Genomic DNA, 15,912 nt, shown 5'->3' with positions numbered 1-15,912 from the left:
GCAGATGTTGGGTGTTGGTGTTTGGGGGCTGGCTTCCTGGAGATATTTTATATTGGCCAAGTTAATTGTTCTAAACCCCAAAGGCTTGACTTAAAGGACAAAATGAAGCAAGAGAATGTTCAACTTTCCCGACAGTGTCCCACAGGCAGTCCTACCACTAGACAACCTTAGCACCAAAAGCTCATTCTAGAAGAAGAGGCAGCCTAGAGAGCACAGCCCCGGGCTTCCATCCACTAACTCTGCAGACGAAGCAAGGCTGTCGAGGGGGTCCCAGAGAGAAACCCCTTCGAATGAGCATGCACTAGGGACAGAAGCGCTGGGGGGGCCTGGAAGAAGCTGGCATTCTAGTGGCACAGACAGGATGCTGACAAGGACAGAGCATTAGCTGTACTCTTCAGGGGCCTGAGGAAATAGTGACGTGACAAAGTCTACGTGGCTCCTCTGAATGGCGCCTTTTAGGTGCACATCTCGATGCGGGCCTGCAGGTAGGAGAGCAGGAGCGAGAAGGCCCCAGGGGGAAGGTCGGGCATGTCCCCCAGGGTGTGCAGGTGGCCAGCAGGCCGGGCACCGTGGAGGGCGCTGGGTTAGAAGTTGTCTGCACTGGGACGATCAGCTCCTTGTCTGAAAGGCCTCTCTGGAGGCTGACAGGACAGGGAGCAATGGGAGGTACAAGGAGAACAGGGAGCAGTCACCAGGGCAGGGGGTGCCCCGGAGCAGGCCAGCAGGCCAGCTGCGGCCCCAGCAGAACACCGAGGGGCCTGAGTACCCGGGGTTGGCCCTCAGGGGTTCAGAGGAGGACCTGCCTGCTGGGATGCACCAGCAGCCAGCATCCTGGAAGGGAGGATGGTGAGCCTCCTCCGCAGAGGCCCACACAGGTGACATCTGGGGCTCTGCTGCAGGCCATGCAGCGTCCGGGGCAGTTCCGGAGCAGTCTGTCACAGGTGGGATGTGCTAATAAAACTTTACCCAAACACAAGCTTCCCTGAGGCTGCGGGCTGGAGTCTGCCAACCCTTGCCCTAGAGCCTGAGCTGAGCATCTTCCCCAAGGGAAATCCCTTCCTTCCAAATTGCCCTCCTTCCGCCACAGGGGCCTGCAGGGGGCTCCAGTTGACAAGTGCAGCAGGTGACGTTTTCAGGGCTGGGGGTGCTTCAGTATGTCTATTGTCGCCCGAGTTGGGGGACCACCCCTGAACTGGGCCTGGACTGGGCAAGGCATGCAGCAGTCTCCGATGCCAGCACCTGGGGAACACTGCCTCCTCCAGGGCGCCCATCTGCCCTGCTCTCGCAGCCTCTGTGCGCCCTTGAACAGTTCACATCTTGTCTATCAGGTTCAAGCACACCCTCTTCCTTCCCTCGGGCCTTCAAGGGTCTCAATGATAGTACAGCTCCACCTCATACCCCGTTCCCTCCCAGCCTGGTGCTCTGGCCAACCTCGAGGGCCCATGTTAGGTCCACAGCTCTCTGAAAGCAAGGACCATTTCCTCCTCATCTCTGTACCACCAGAGCACCTAGCCTTGTGACAGGGCTCAGCTGGCATCTGCAGGTTTGAATTAACCATTGGAGCAAAAGGGTTTCCTACAAATTATCCTGCTCTTTCTGTTTCTAAGCACAAGGCCAAGAGACAACTGTTTTTCAGAAAGTGTGATTAAATTCACTAACTGGCCCAATGACCTTGGACATACTCCTTCTCCTTTGTGTGTCCTTGACCTCCTATGTTCAGCCCAGGGGCTAGGCTGAATGATCTCTAAAGGACCTTCTGACCAAGAGGGACAACAGCTACTGCTCATTGATTATTTACTATGTGCCCAGGCCTGAGCCTGGGGTAGAATGGGAGACCTGGGGATCACAGGGGCACCAGTGCCAGCTGACACTGGACGAGCAGCTGGGGCAGGGGAGTGCGGAGAGTCACTGGACCCCGTATCACACATCTGTGTGGAGGGGCAGGCTGGCAAGAGGGTGGGAGGTGGTGGCTGGGGCGGCCACACCTGGGCCCATGGTGGTCAAGTCCAGCAACCTGTGGCTCATGGCTGCTTTTCTAACTTTGGTATTTAGGGGGTTGGAAATCTGGTGAGAATGGAGGAGGGAGATGAGGAAGGAGAAAGAAAAGGCAGGAAGGAAGAGGAGGAGAAGGAAAGGCAAAGGGGAGAAGGGAGTGTGCTGACAAATTATTCTCCGGCCACTGCAGAAATTAAAATCTGTAGCCCAAACCTCAGAAGCGCCTGCTTCCCTCACTCTGCATGAGGTCTGGAACTTGGCACCCCAGGGGCAGCTGATGACCCAAATATCTGTCTGCAAGTGGAGTTCTATTGAGTTCTCTAGCTGGGGATTTCCAGCAAAAGCAAGAGGCCTCAGCCAGCGCAGGCCAGCCCAGAATTTGGGGAGCCCCAGGCCCTCATTTCCAGGGCTTGCCCCCACTTTGCATATACCCTAGATGGGGGGAATGGGGGGATGCCCGAGCTTCAGCTCAGCTGGGCTCTTCCATTGCCCTTACCTGGGGTCCAACAGAGTCTACTCTCTCCTCGGGAAGCTCACCCTCCAGACACCTGTTACCTCAGGCCTAACGTGGAGGAAGTGGAGGGGGGGAGCGCAGGGCCCAGCAGGAATGCAGGCAGGAGCAGGAGCACGAGCTCCCAGATGCCAGCAGAAACCAGCTGCCAAACGGCACACTCTCCCGGCGCCCTCTCTTTCAAACAGACGGCAATTTTCAGGTCACCGGTTTGCTGAACTGGGCTACCCAGGCAGGACCCAGATGTGGAACCCGGCGGTGTCGTGCCAGCTGAGCAGTGCTCAGGCCTGGCAGGAGAGACCGGTCCGAAGGCCAGGCCTCTGCCCGGTGGCCGCCCTGGCTGCATGTGTGAGGCAGGAAAGAGCCCTTCCTGCAAGAAGAGGAGGAGGGGAGAAAGGGAGCGAGCAGCTGCGTGCTCCGTGGGGAGGATCCCCAAAATAGAAAGGCGCATACGCACCACAGGCCTTGACCCAGAATGCTCAGAGCGACAGCGCAAATGCAGCCCTCCTCAGCGCAGAGAAGCTGCTGCTGAAACTGACGTGTCCTCAGGGGTCCTGTGTGTCTCCACCTGAGCTCCAAGGACATGCTTCCCACTGCCTTCTGAGCCAGTGCCAATCTCTGATCATTAAAAAAAAAAAGTGCGAACAGCAACAGTACCTTGTGGGCTTTAGACTGCATTCATATCCACATCTTGGTCATCGTTATCTCACAAACCCTGACGTGGGCAGGGGCAGATTATTCACCCTATTTTCCTGGTGTGGACGGAAGCCCAGACACTCACGCAAGATCTCACTAAGCGTCAGAGACAGCTGCCAGCCCGATGAGCTGGTGCCCGGACCACCTGGTTCCTGGAAGTGGGGCCATACACATAGCTCTCCTGGGGCCAGCCCTGCATGAAGCGGGGGACACTGGGCTTCCTCTCTAGGCTTCCAACTCAGCCCAGGTCCGGGCTGGCTGTCCCTACCTCCCTGTAAGATTTTTAGGCAGCTGGCACACATGCCAGGCTGTAGACAGTGCTGGTCAGAAGGTTCCAGGGAGCCACCAGGGTGATATAAGGATGCGTCCACTCTACCTCCGTTTACGGGCTGTTTCTGCCTCTGGGATGAAATCTCCAGGCCACCTGGGACTCTGGTCCGCTGCCTGAGCCTGAGCCTCCCGAGAGTCATGCTCAGCCTGCAAAAGGCCCTAACGCTCTGGGTCCCTAACCAAGGAATGGGAAGCAGGAAAGGGGGAGGAACATTGGGGTCAGGGCACCTGGATTTGAGATCTGAATTTCCAACCTACTGACTGTAACACTGGGCAAGTCCTGTCCTCCATGAGCCCCAGTCTCCAGGTCAGTGAGATGGGGTGAAATACAAATCCCTATCCCCAGGTCACGGGAGCAGATGAGCTAATGTATACAAAGTAGCCCGCACAAAAGAGTCACTCAATTCTCTCCTCCCGGTTTTGGGGTAGGATAAGTAGAACTACAGAGTAGGATCGATTTGTTCCCAGGCCTGCAGACCCTGGGAATGTGGTGGGAGGGCCAGAGACAGACAGGCCCTCCGAGCTCAGGAGTAAAGGGAAATACTCAGGGCCTCACACAGCGCTAATTTCAGGTCTCCTTACTGAGTCTAGAGCAGGTGCCTCCAGGGATGATGCATACAAATCCTGAACCTGATCACACTCCACAGCGGGAGGTGACCAGCCTCCCTCCCACTGGGTGTTTCTAGGGTCATCCGTCTACAGAGGAGGGGGTGACAAAAGAGGGCCAGTATTTTTGCAGCCATCCCAATCTCAATATTCTCCTCTCTCCCCCTTGCTCAACCCCACTTTCATTTAGAGGTGAGAAGAAGAAGAAGAAGAAGAAGAAGAAGAAGAAGAAGAGTAGTAGTAGTAGTAGTAGTAGTAGTAGTAGTAGTAGTAGTTGGTTTAGGCCAGTTTGTGGGTGGAAAGCAGGCTGCCTTTGGGGCCACCCAAATGAGGGTTCTTGGTGTATCTCCCCACCTTCTTGGGGGGCACCTTCCTGCAAGTCACTGGTTTTCTCAGGCTTTAGCATCTTTGTCCATAAAGGGAGAATGGTTGGAAAATTCAGAAGGAATCCCGGGCATGCCAATTCACTGTCACCTACAGGGAGCCACTTAGTGGTATTAAATGACAAAACACAGATGAGTAACCAGAAGCATCTCCTTCCTTCTCCAACTGTGTGCCCTTAACACCCCCACTTGGTCTGGAGCTGCTCTAAGAATGGACTAGGTGGCTGCTCAGAGCTGGGGTATCTCTGCACTTGTGGTGGGTGTAGACTGAGACAGAGGTGACAGGTGACATGTACACTGAGTTCCAGTTCCATGCAGGCTCCAGAGCACTCCCTCCTGCCGTGCTAATAATGTTTGAGAGATTCTCACACTAGGAATCAATCAACCCACCGATCTGGGGGAGGAATGGAGAGCTTAACTTCAAAGGGAAGGACGAAACGTTCTGCCTCCTATTAAAACTCCGTACACTGACGGTAGAGATAGATGCCTTATCAACCTTGGGTGGGTGCCCAAAGGCCCAAAAGGTAAAACTCTACTTTTCTACAGATCACAAGACTCAGTAAGCAATCACGCTGCTGAATGAATGAATAAATTCTGAAATGGTCCTTGTGCCACTGAGAACCCTCACAGTGGCTACTCCTTCATGATGTGTGCTCAGTGTTTGGGGATTTTCTTTTTTTTTTTTTTTTTTGTTTGGGGATTTTCAACGTGCTCTATGACTTTGGCCAAGCTGCTTAGCCTCTTTGAGCCTCAGTTTCCTGGGGATCGCCTTTGTCTCAGGATTATCCTATGGATTACGGGAGATAAGGCTCCCCAAGTGCCTGGCACCTAGTCAGTGCTCAATTAAAGGGGGAGCTATTCTTACTCCTGGCTCGTTTGACTTTTGTCCTCGGGGAGCGCAAAGGATGGACAAAGTCCCAGAGCTGTTTAGTAGCAGAAGCAAGACTAGAATCCAGCTGTCCTGAGCCCTTAGGATGGTCTTAGGACGTACATCTTCCTACAAGGTGGCTCTCGGTTATTCACATGGAAAGCCCAGGCCTATTTAGAAGACTTCTCCTTTGAGACTGATAGCATTTTTTTTAAACAGACCTTTCCTTGAAACATGTTTTTGTTGTCGTTGCTGCTGTTTGTTTTTTGGCCAAGGACGAGAGAAGCAGGTAAGCTGAGCGTCTCAATCAGATCTCCACGTTAAAGACGCTTGCAGGATGAGGGAGAGTGGTGCCCACAGCCTCCTGGGGCTGGGGCTGGGGTGCCATCCCTGAATGCTAGGGAGCAGCAGGGACAGAGCAAACAGCGGACACGGGAGGTGCGGTTCAGGCCACACTTGGGACGGGCAAGCCCAGCTCCTGCAAAGGACCACCCCCTGCCACTCACTTTCTGGGCCCTGCAATAACTTGTCTGCACGGCAGGTTTCGTGGTGAACCAACAGGCCCTTCTGCATTTAATCTGTCCATCTCTGTCCCTCAGACCACAAACACCCGGGTTGCTGAGATCCTCAGTGTGTGCAGCAGAGCTCCATGTTAGCAGCGGGTATTGTCCTGAGGCTGCAGAGATTTCATGACCATGAAAATCCAGCTGTGCTCAAGAACTGCCCTGGAAAGACACCTGGGTGGCTCAATGGTTGAGCATCTGCCTTTGGCTCAGGGCATGATACTGGGGTCCTGGGATCAAGTTCCGCATTGGGCTCCCTGTGAGGAGCTGCTTCTCACTCTGCTTGTGTCTCTGCCTCTCTCTCTGTGTCTCTCGTGAATGAATGAATAAATAAATAAGTAAATAAATAAATAATCTAAAAGAAGAAGAAGAAGAAGAAGAAAAGAAGAAGAGGAAGAAAGAAGAAGGAAGAAGAAGAAGAAGAAGAAGAAGAAGAAGAAGAAGAAGAACAACAACAACAACAACAACAACAACAACAACAACTGTCCTGACTGCTGGCTGCTGGCAGCAGTGGCACCCAGCTTGGCCAGACTCTATGCACACCCAGCAGGCCCCACCGGAGGAGTGGGCTCCTTCCACATCATCCCCTTTAGAGACCACATGCATCTTCCCAGAGGATACATGTGTTCTTTACTGCGAAGAGGATTCATCTGGGAGAGTTGTTTCTGGAGCCTGGGACATATTTTTTCAGATCCCCTCAACTGGGGCAAACCCTTCATCTTCTGGGACAGCGTGGAATTTTGGAAACAGTCACGTCACTCAGAGCTAAGGGCAGAGAACAAGGTGTGCCACAGAGGAAGGAGGACTGATTTTGATCAAGCCCAAGGTGTGACTCTAAAGCAATCAATGTGAATTTTTGGCAAGACTTACAAAGGGCTCTAAACGGCCATCTGCAAAGAGATGCCAAGCCCAGAAATGGCGTGAGCAATGGCAACTTCTCCCAAGTGAGGGCACAGGTGGCTGCTCCAAGGGTCTATCCTAAGAAAAAGTCTTCCAGCATCGAGGTCTACACTGATTAAAACCAAAGCAGTTACTCGCTAGTCACACTCTTTTAAAGGATGTTGGTAGGGCTCCTGAGGAGAAGGGGAGGAAGACACTTGCAACTATAACCCCCCTCTCCCTCCCTCCCAGGAACACAAACAAGTGTGAAATGGAGAGAAATTGAAAGTCACGCCCAACTGAATCTGGACTCTGGATGCCTCACCAAGAGGTTTTCCTTCACTGACTCAGTTGTTGACCATAAAAGAGAAGCAAGAAATCTAAAGGGTGATGAGGCTGGACGTTAGAGATTGCCTTCTACGAGATGCCTGCCTGAAGGGCTGGCGATCTGGAGGACAGGCGGCTGGCCAACTGACTGCTCCATGTCTGCCATCCCGTCTGCCATCTCTGTGAGCAGGAACACTGGCAGTCAAAGTCTGCAAACATCTACGTACTCAACTGGATGCCACATTTTCAATACACTGTTGGTGGGAGACAGCGAGGAGAAACAGAAAAGCCAGATTTCAACAATCCCCCCACCCCCACCCCCCACCCCACACACACACCTGTGCACATCTCAAAATCCTAAACTAAATAGAAAGTTGACTTACTGAAAGTGGCTCGCCCTTGGAATCAATCGGAGAGGCCAAGGCCCTCTAGTTATGTGAAATGGCATTACCTCAGAGCCCCGAGCTCCCAGTTCTCTGAACAGGAAGGAAGCAGACCCACGGCTCTATAAGAGCCATTTCCTCTCTGCTGTATTAATTTCAGAGATTAAGTAAGCCACTCCTCTGTGGACCCAATACACTGAGATAACAGCCATTGTGTTTGCTGCAACTCCTACTAACAGAGCTAATCTTGGTAGACTGGTGATATTGCAGGCTTTTTATGTCAAATTCAACTAACCAGTGGCTCTCATGGTCCCTTCTGTCATCCTGGCTCCTAGACTACTACTGGAAGCCCTAACCCTTAGTTTCAGACACATAGATGATGTCTGGGCTCCAAGGGAGAAAAGGAGAAATTTGTTGAGCGGGTTTTTAAAAGGACACCAGAGCCAGAGAGTTGAATGGGAATCTCTTTTTGTGCCCTACTCGCTGGTTTCCTCTTCTCAGTGGCACTAGGAAGCTAATGCAATATGTCTAGTGCCCGTCAGTCCTACAGTTCTGGTTTCTGGTAAAAGAAAAAAAAAGGGATTTTCTTCCCTCACACTCTTCTTTCTTTCTAGTTGAAGGGGGGCAGTGCAGAGATCACTAGGCTGGGATTCCAGATAGATCTTTGGACTATATTTCCTGCTCTTCCAGAAATTTGTAAGGGGCAAGGTTAGCTCATCTCCTACATCTTTTCTAGGTCAGCTTCTAGTTCCTTACATTTTGGGTTGGTTCCCTGCCAACAAGTTTGCACAGAGAATTTCAATAACACATCTTATGTTCAAGTTTAAGATTAGAAGCATTCAACACCCCCCTCCCCCCAATAGCCCATTGTCTGACCGATTCCTGGAGCTTTCTGGGCTCCTGACGATTTCCCACCACGGCGTAATGGGGAACCATGCTCTTGATTACAAGCCGACTTTTCCAGTCATCCATTGTTTGACCTGCAATTTTATTCTTGACTCTCCAAGGCGCTTCCCAAACGACCTAGACACAGGGCTTAGGGAGAAAAAAAGTACACTGTCTTTCAGATATGAAGATGAGACCATTGACCCCGTGAATCACAGACTTTCACTCTGAGCACAGGTTTGGATGGAGTCAGCCACATTCCCTTTTATGTCTCTCTCCCCACCCCACCACCCTCATTGAGCCCCTTCCCACCCCCAGGGATGAGGAGCACTTCTGTGAAGCAGTTGTCTGGGATGAGATAGCAGTCCCTGGCCGTAGGGCAGAGTAGAATTCACTGCTGGAGAGCTGAAGGAGGGGTGGAGAAGAAGCCTGATGTAACTAAAATAACACTAGGCTTAAAGGCAGGGAATGTGGAACTTAGGTCTGGCTTTTTTGTGCCTGTGGTATGCAGTGAGATCGGGGGAAAGACTCTTCTGTTCTCTGACACAAATTTCCTATGTGAAAACCATGGCGGTTGGATCAGGTGATGGCTTAAGGACCCTTCCACTCTGCTAGAGGTAAGCCTTATGGCCCACTGAAGAAGCAGCTCCCAACTCTTGGCCCCATAAACACCCAGCCAAGTGAGCTCACTAACAGTTTATAACCTGACAGTCAGTGAGGGGAAGCAATGGGTGTTGGAAGGGGCTCATGGAACCCTGGTGTACTAGTTTACAAAAAGCTAACCACGTAGATGGTGACCATGTCTACCCCAGTGTAAGCCCTCTGTGACAAATGAGCAGACCTGTGCTAAATCAAGTAAAGTTTTTTTTTTTCATTTCTTTTTGTCTTTCATGGTGTAGACATGAAATGAGAGCTCTGCTAAGGCATTCACATAGGAGGGAAGCTCTCCTTCTTGGAAATCCCCTTGGCTGCACAAAATCAGGCACTAAAATGTCAATGTCCAGACTTCCGCTTCTGGGAAAATGGAAATGTACTCTTCCCATTTTCCCACTGAGTACAACTAAAACCTCTGGGCATTACATTTAAAACCAACATAAGATGACCCCAAAAAAGTGGAGAGAACAAGGGATTTTGGGACCTGAGGAACAATGTTGTAATGAGTTCTTTGGGTTTATGCCTCATAGACCTCAGACATGGACCTGAAGAAGCTGGCAACCCCAAAATGACAATGGACACTTACAAAAAGTCTCCATTAAAACCCTACTCTCTTTAGCTGAAGGACCAGGAAAGGGGCAGTCAACCGAGGCAGAAAACTTTTATATAAGAACTGCTGTAACCCAGCTAAACACCACAGAAAAAAGTGTGGTCCCAACAAGTCCCAACATCAGAGGCCAAGTGGGGGCCTAGACTCCACCCCCACCTGGCAGTAATGATTTCTTTCTCCCAGCCCCCTGCCACCCAGGGTGGTATCAGAGGAGACCTAATAGAGGTTCAGGACCTTTGCCTCTGAACAGTGGTAATGAGTCCAGATACCATCATTGTCCATGTCAGTGGAGATCACATGGGGAATAGTAATGATGCACTCTTACCGATCCCAGCCAGGAATGGTATCAATGGAAGCCTAGTAGGGAGCTAGAACTATCACTACTGCCCAGCACCCCAACCTCCTTGGTGTCATTAAAGGCTAAGTGGAGAACCTGGCAGAAATGAGATGGTGCTCCATTTCCTGTCAAAGCATTGCCAGAGGAAGTCAGTTAAAACCGAAGATCTAAATAAGTGCTGAAATACGGGAACTGTCAATCCAGAATCTTATACCTAGTGAAAATATGCTTCAGGTATGGAAGGGGAATCAAGAGATTCTGAGATAAAGGAAAACTAAACGGATTTGTTAGTAACAGACCCCTCGTAAGAGGATGGATAAAGGACATTCTCTAACCAGAAAGGAAATGATCAAAGAGGGAATTTTGGACACCACCAAGGAAGAATGAACAATGGAGAGAAAAAATATGGGTAAATCAAATAGACTTTCTTTCTCTCAAGCTTTCTAAATAATGTCTGATGGCTGAAGCACCAATTATAACATTGCATGCTGCAGTTCTAAATGTTATGTGGAAGAAACACTTAACACAATTACATTATAAATAGGGGAGGCTAAAGAGGTGGAAAGAGAGTTAATTTCCATACTTCACTCAAACTGGTAAAATATTGACATTAGTAGACTATTACAAGTTATTTATATAAGACACAATACCTAGAATAACCACTAACAATTGCATACAAAAAGATGCTTGCAAGGACACTATACACGAATCAGCAAACAGAATTTCAAAAAATGTTCAAGTAGGGACTCCTGGGTGGCTCAGTGGTTGGGCATCTGCCTTTGGCTCAGGGCATGATCCTGGGGGCCCAGGATTGAGTCCCACAATAGGCTCCCCACTGAGAGCCTGCTTTTCCCTCTGCCTGGGTCTCTGCCTCTCTTCCTGTGTCCCTCATGAATAAATAAATAAAATTAGAACAAACAAAATAAAAATAAATTGGTAGCATTAAGCACTAACTACCAGTAGGTTTACTAAAATGAACATGATCTAGGGCACCTGGGTGGCTCAGTTGATTAAGCAACTGACTTTCGCAAAGGTCATGATCTTGGGGTCCTGGGTTTGAGCCCTGCATTGGAATCCCTGCTCAGCAGCAAGTCTGCTTGTCTCTATCTCTCTTCCCCTTCTCCCACTTATGCACTCTCTCTCTCTCAAATCAATAAATAAAATCTTAAAAATATGAAAATGATTTAAATCTATCAATTAAAAGACAGACATAAGCATGGTGAATAAAAAACAACATGATCCAACTATATGCTGTTTATGAGATGCTCATCTCAAATATAATGATATGAATAGTTTGAAAGTAAAAAAGATGAAAAAAAATATATATCATGCCAATGTTAATAAAAAATAGTAATGAGGTAGCTCTGGTATTAGTAGACAGAGTAAACTTCAGAACAAAGAAAATCACTAGAGACAGAGAAGGGCATTACATAATGATAAAAGAGTCAATCCACCAAGAAGACACAATAATCCTAATTGTGCACACATCAAACAACAAAGTTGCATGACATATGAAGCAAAAATCAAAAGAACTGAAAGGAGAAATAGAAAAACTCACATTTAGAGTGGAGACTTCAACTTCCTCTCCCAACCACGGATAGAACTAGACAGAAAATCAATACAAAGAACTCAACATCATCATCTAAACAGGGTCTAATTGACTTTTATGGAACACTTCACCAAAAAAAAAACCAGTAAAATTTGCATTTTTTTCAAGCACTCAAGGATATATACCAAGATAGATATATTCTAATTATTCTAAAAACAATCTACAGTTAAAGAATTGAGATAGTATGTGGTGTTTTCTCTGACCATAGTGAGATCAAATTAGGAAACAACAACAGAAAATCTCTAAACACTTGGAAACTAAACAACACACTTAAAAAAACTTTCTGAGTCAAAAAGGAGGTCTCAATAGAAATTTTAAAATACATTGAACTGGGGGAACCTGGATAGCTCAGTTGGTTAAGCATCTGACTCAACCTCAGCTCAGGTCTTGATGTCAGAGTCATTTGTTCAATACCCACATTGAGCTCCATGCCCAGCATGGAGCCTACTTTAAAAAAAATACATCAAACTGAATGAAAACGAAAATACAATATATCAAAATTTATAGGGCACAGGTAAAGCTGAGAGGGAAATTTATAGTACTAAATGCTTACAATAGAAATGTGGGAGAAGTCTAAAAACAGTAAGTTTCTAATTAAGTAACCATGAAAAAGAAGAGTAAAATAAACCCAAAACAAAAAGAAGGAAGGAAATATAAAGAATAGATTTTGATGCTGGAATTATATCAAAAACAGAAAAAAAATAATGAAACCCAATGGAGGAAAGGTGGTTCTTAGGCAAAATAATAAAATTAATAAGCACCTAGAAAGACTGAGAAAGAGGAAAGAGGGAAGACACAAATTGCCAACATTGGAATAAAAAAGGGAATATTACTAATGATTCTGTAGACATGTAAAGAATAAGGAAATACTACAAGTATCCATTTTAATTTGAAAATTAGGTGAAATGGGCCAATTATTCTAAAAACACAAACTACCAAAATTTACCCAATATAATTATTAAAGAAATTAAATGTATAATTTTAAAAAACTCCAGAAAATGAGAATTCCAGGCTCAGACAGTTTCACTAGAATTATACCAATTGTTTAGAGAAGAATTAGCACCAATTCCACATAATCTCTTCAGAAAATAGAAGAGGAAAGGATACTTCCCTACTCACTGTGTTACCCTGATAGTAAGAATGAAAAATGTACAAAGAAGACTACAGACTAATATTTCTCAGGCACATAAACAAAAATATGTAACAAAGTTTTAGCAGTTTATGAGAAGAATTATACATTATGATCAAGTCAGGTTTATTCTAGGGATGCATGGCTGATTTGGCATTCAAAAGTCAACACACATTATCCATCATATCAACAAGCAAAGTAAAACAAAAATCATATGATCACCTCAAAACAATGCTGAAAAAGAACAAAATTCGAGGAGTCATACTTTCCAATTTTAAAACTTATTGCAGGGCAGCCCAGGCTGCTCAGCGGTTTAGCGCTGCCTTCAGCCCAGGGCCTGATCCTGGAGACCTGGGATGGAGTTCCACGTCAGGCTCCCTGCATGGAGCCTGTTTCTACCTCTGCCTGTGTCTCTGCCTCTCTCTCTCTCTTCCTCTCTCTCTGTCTCTGTCTCATGAATAAATAAAATATTTTTAAAAAATAAAAATAAAACTTATTGCAAAACTACAGTAATCAAAACAGTGCTACTGGCGTAAGGACAGAAATATATGCCAATGTAATAGACTTGAGAATTCAGAAATAAACCCATAAGTCTATGGCCAATTGATTTTCTAAAAGGGTGTTAAGACTATTCAGTGAAGGAAAGGATAGTCTCTTTAGCAAATGGTGCTGTGACAAATGGATAGTCCCATGCAAATGAATGAAGTTGGACCCCCTACCTCACACAACATACAAAAATCAGCTCTAAAGAGATCAACCTAAACATAGGAGCTAAAACTATAAAACATGTAGTAGAAAATATAAGAAAAAATCTTTATAACATTGGATTTGGCAATGGAGTCTTAGACATGACACCAAAAGCATGAGCAACAAAAGAAAAAAATAGATAAATTGGACTTCAACAAAATAAAAGACTTTTGCACATCAAAGAACTTTATCAAGAAAATAAAAAGCCCACAGAATGAGAGAAAACTATTGAAAATCATATATCTAATAAGGATCTAATATGAATTAGAATGTATAAAGAAATCTTATAACTCAACAATGAAAAGACAAACAACATGATCTAAAAAATGGACAAAAGACTCGAATTGGGGATTTTTCCAAAGAACATATATTTATGGCCAAGAAGCTCATGTAAGGATGCTCAATACCATTAGGCTTTAGGGAAATGCAAATCAAAACCATGATATACCACCTCCCATTCATTAGCATAATTAAAGAAAGGAAAATAACAAGTGCTGGCAAGAATGTGGCGAAATCGGAACCCTTATACATTCCTGATGAGAATTTAAATGTTACAGGTGCTGTGGAAAACAGTTTGGCAGTTCCTCATAAAGTAAAATGTAGAATTGCCATCTGACTCTGCAAATCCACTCCTAGGTATATATCCAAAAGAATCAAAAATAGAGACTCAAACACTTTTACACAACGTTCTTATGTGCATCATTCATGATAACCAAAAGGTGAAAATAACCCAAATGTCCATCAATGTATAAATGGATAAGCAAATTTTGGTATGACCATACCATGGACTGTTACTCTGCCATACAAAGGAATGAAGTACTGACAAAGCTGTGACATGGATGAACCTTGACAACATTACACTTAAAAGAAGCCTGTCATACGTAGTCTCATGTTGTATGAAATTATATGAAATATCCAGGATAGGTAAAAGCAAAGAAATCAGATAGGTAAAAGCAAAGAAATCAGGATAGGTAAAAGCAAAGAAATCAGATTGGTGTTTGCTAGGGGCTGGGGGGAGGGGAGGATGGCAAATGACTGCTTAATGCATATGGAATTTTATTTTAGGGTGATGTAAATGTTTAGGGCCTAGATTAAGGTGATGCTTTAGTAAGTTGTGAATGGATTAAACGACACTAAATTGTTATGCAACTTTCACCTTTAAAAAAACAGGAACAACAGTAAATACTGGCAATGATGGGAGAAACTGGATCACCCATACATTGCTGGTGGCAATGAAAAAGTCACTCTGCAAAAAAAGTTACTGCAAAACTGTTTGGCGATTTAACAACTAAACACACAACCATTAAATGACCCAGCAATTGAACTCCCAGGTATTTATCCTAGAGGAATGAAGACTTGTGTCCATATAAAAATTTGCAAATGAGTGTTTAGAGTAGCTTTATTCCTAATAGTCAAACAAGGGAAACAACCCAGAAGTCCTTCAATGGATGAATGGTCAGACAAACTGGTACGTGTATACCATGGAATACTACTCAGCAATATAAAGATAGGACTGTTGATCTATACAACAGCCTGGATGAATCTGTAGAGAATTATGCTGAGTGAAAAAAGTCAACCTCCCTTATTTACATCCTGTGTAATTTCATTTATGTAACAATATCAAAATGACAAAACTATAGAAATGGACTGATTAGTGGTTGCCAATGGTTGAGGAAGGAGTGGGTGTGGGAAGGAAGTGGATGTATCCACAAGTGAGTAAAATGAGGGATACATGTGGTGATGGAAATGTTCTGTACCTTGACTGTACCGATGTCAGCCTCCTGGTTATAATATCGTACTATAGTTTGGAAGATGTTATCATTAGAGGAAGTTGGCTAAAGGATACATGGGATCTATTTGGATTATTTCTTTTTCTAAAAAAAATAAGATTTTATTTATTTATTCATGGGAGACACAGATCGAGATGCAGAGACATAGGCAGAGGGAGAAGCAGGCTTCATGCAGGGAGCCCGATGTGGGACTCAATCCCCGCTGAGCCACCCAGGTGCCCTATTTGGATTATTTCTTACAACTACATGTTCATTTACAATGATCTCAAAACAAAAAAACTTCTATTAAAATCATACAATCATATAATTTGATGCGGAGAAAGCACTTCACAAAATTCAACATCCGTTCATGATAAAAGCTCTCAGAAAACCAGGAGTAGAGGAGAACTCCCTCAACTTGATAAAGAATGTCTATAATAAACCTGTGGCTAACATTACACTTAATGATTAAAGAATAAATGCCTTCCTACAAGACTGTTAACAACAAGGCAAGGATGTCTACTCTTCTCACCTCTTATATCAAATCTATACGTTGTACATCTTAAATTTAAACAATGTTGAGTGTCAAATGTATCTCAATTTAAAAATCAAAAAACAAAACAAAACAAAA

The 15,912-nt window shown here is 45.7% G+C and overlaps 1 protein-coding gene across 7 annotated transcripts in view; it reads right to left on the bottom strand.

The window, feature by feature from the left end:
- MAMLD1 (mastermind like domain containing 1) overlaps positions 1 to 15,912 on the bottom strand; it is a 121,903-nt gene that overhangs the window by 49,764 nt on the left and 56,227 nt on the right. For 4 of the 7 annotated variants that reach the window (XM_038588534.1, XM_038588533.1, XM_038588537.1 and 1 more), the window contains one exon: positions 8,418 to 8,576. In XM_038588534.1, coding sequence (XP_038444462.1) covers positions 8,418 to 8,513 — 96 coding nt within the window. In that variant the 5' untranslated portion in view covers positions 8,514 to 8,576. Of the gene's footprint in view, positions 1 to 8,417; positions 8,577 to 11,585; positions 11,631 to 15,912 lie in introns of all 7 variants that reach the window. The other 3 variants (XM_038588536.1, XM_038588538.1, XM_038588535.1) reach the window with 1 other exon arrangement.

This window comes from Canis lupus, chromosome X (assembly GCF_011100685.1).
Source record: "Canis lupus familiaris isolate Mischka breed German Shepherd chromosome X, alternate assembly UU_Cfam_GSD_1.0, whole genome shotgun sequence".
Taxonomy (NCBI): domain Eukaryota; kingdom Metazoa; phylum Chordata; class Mammalia; order Carnivora; family Canidae; genus Canis; species Canis lupus.
The sequence above is the reverse complement of the archived record's forward strand: the minus strand, read 5'-3'. Positions and strand labels throughout refer to the sequence as shown.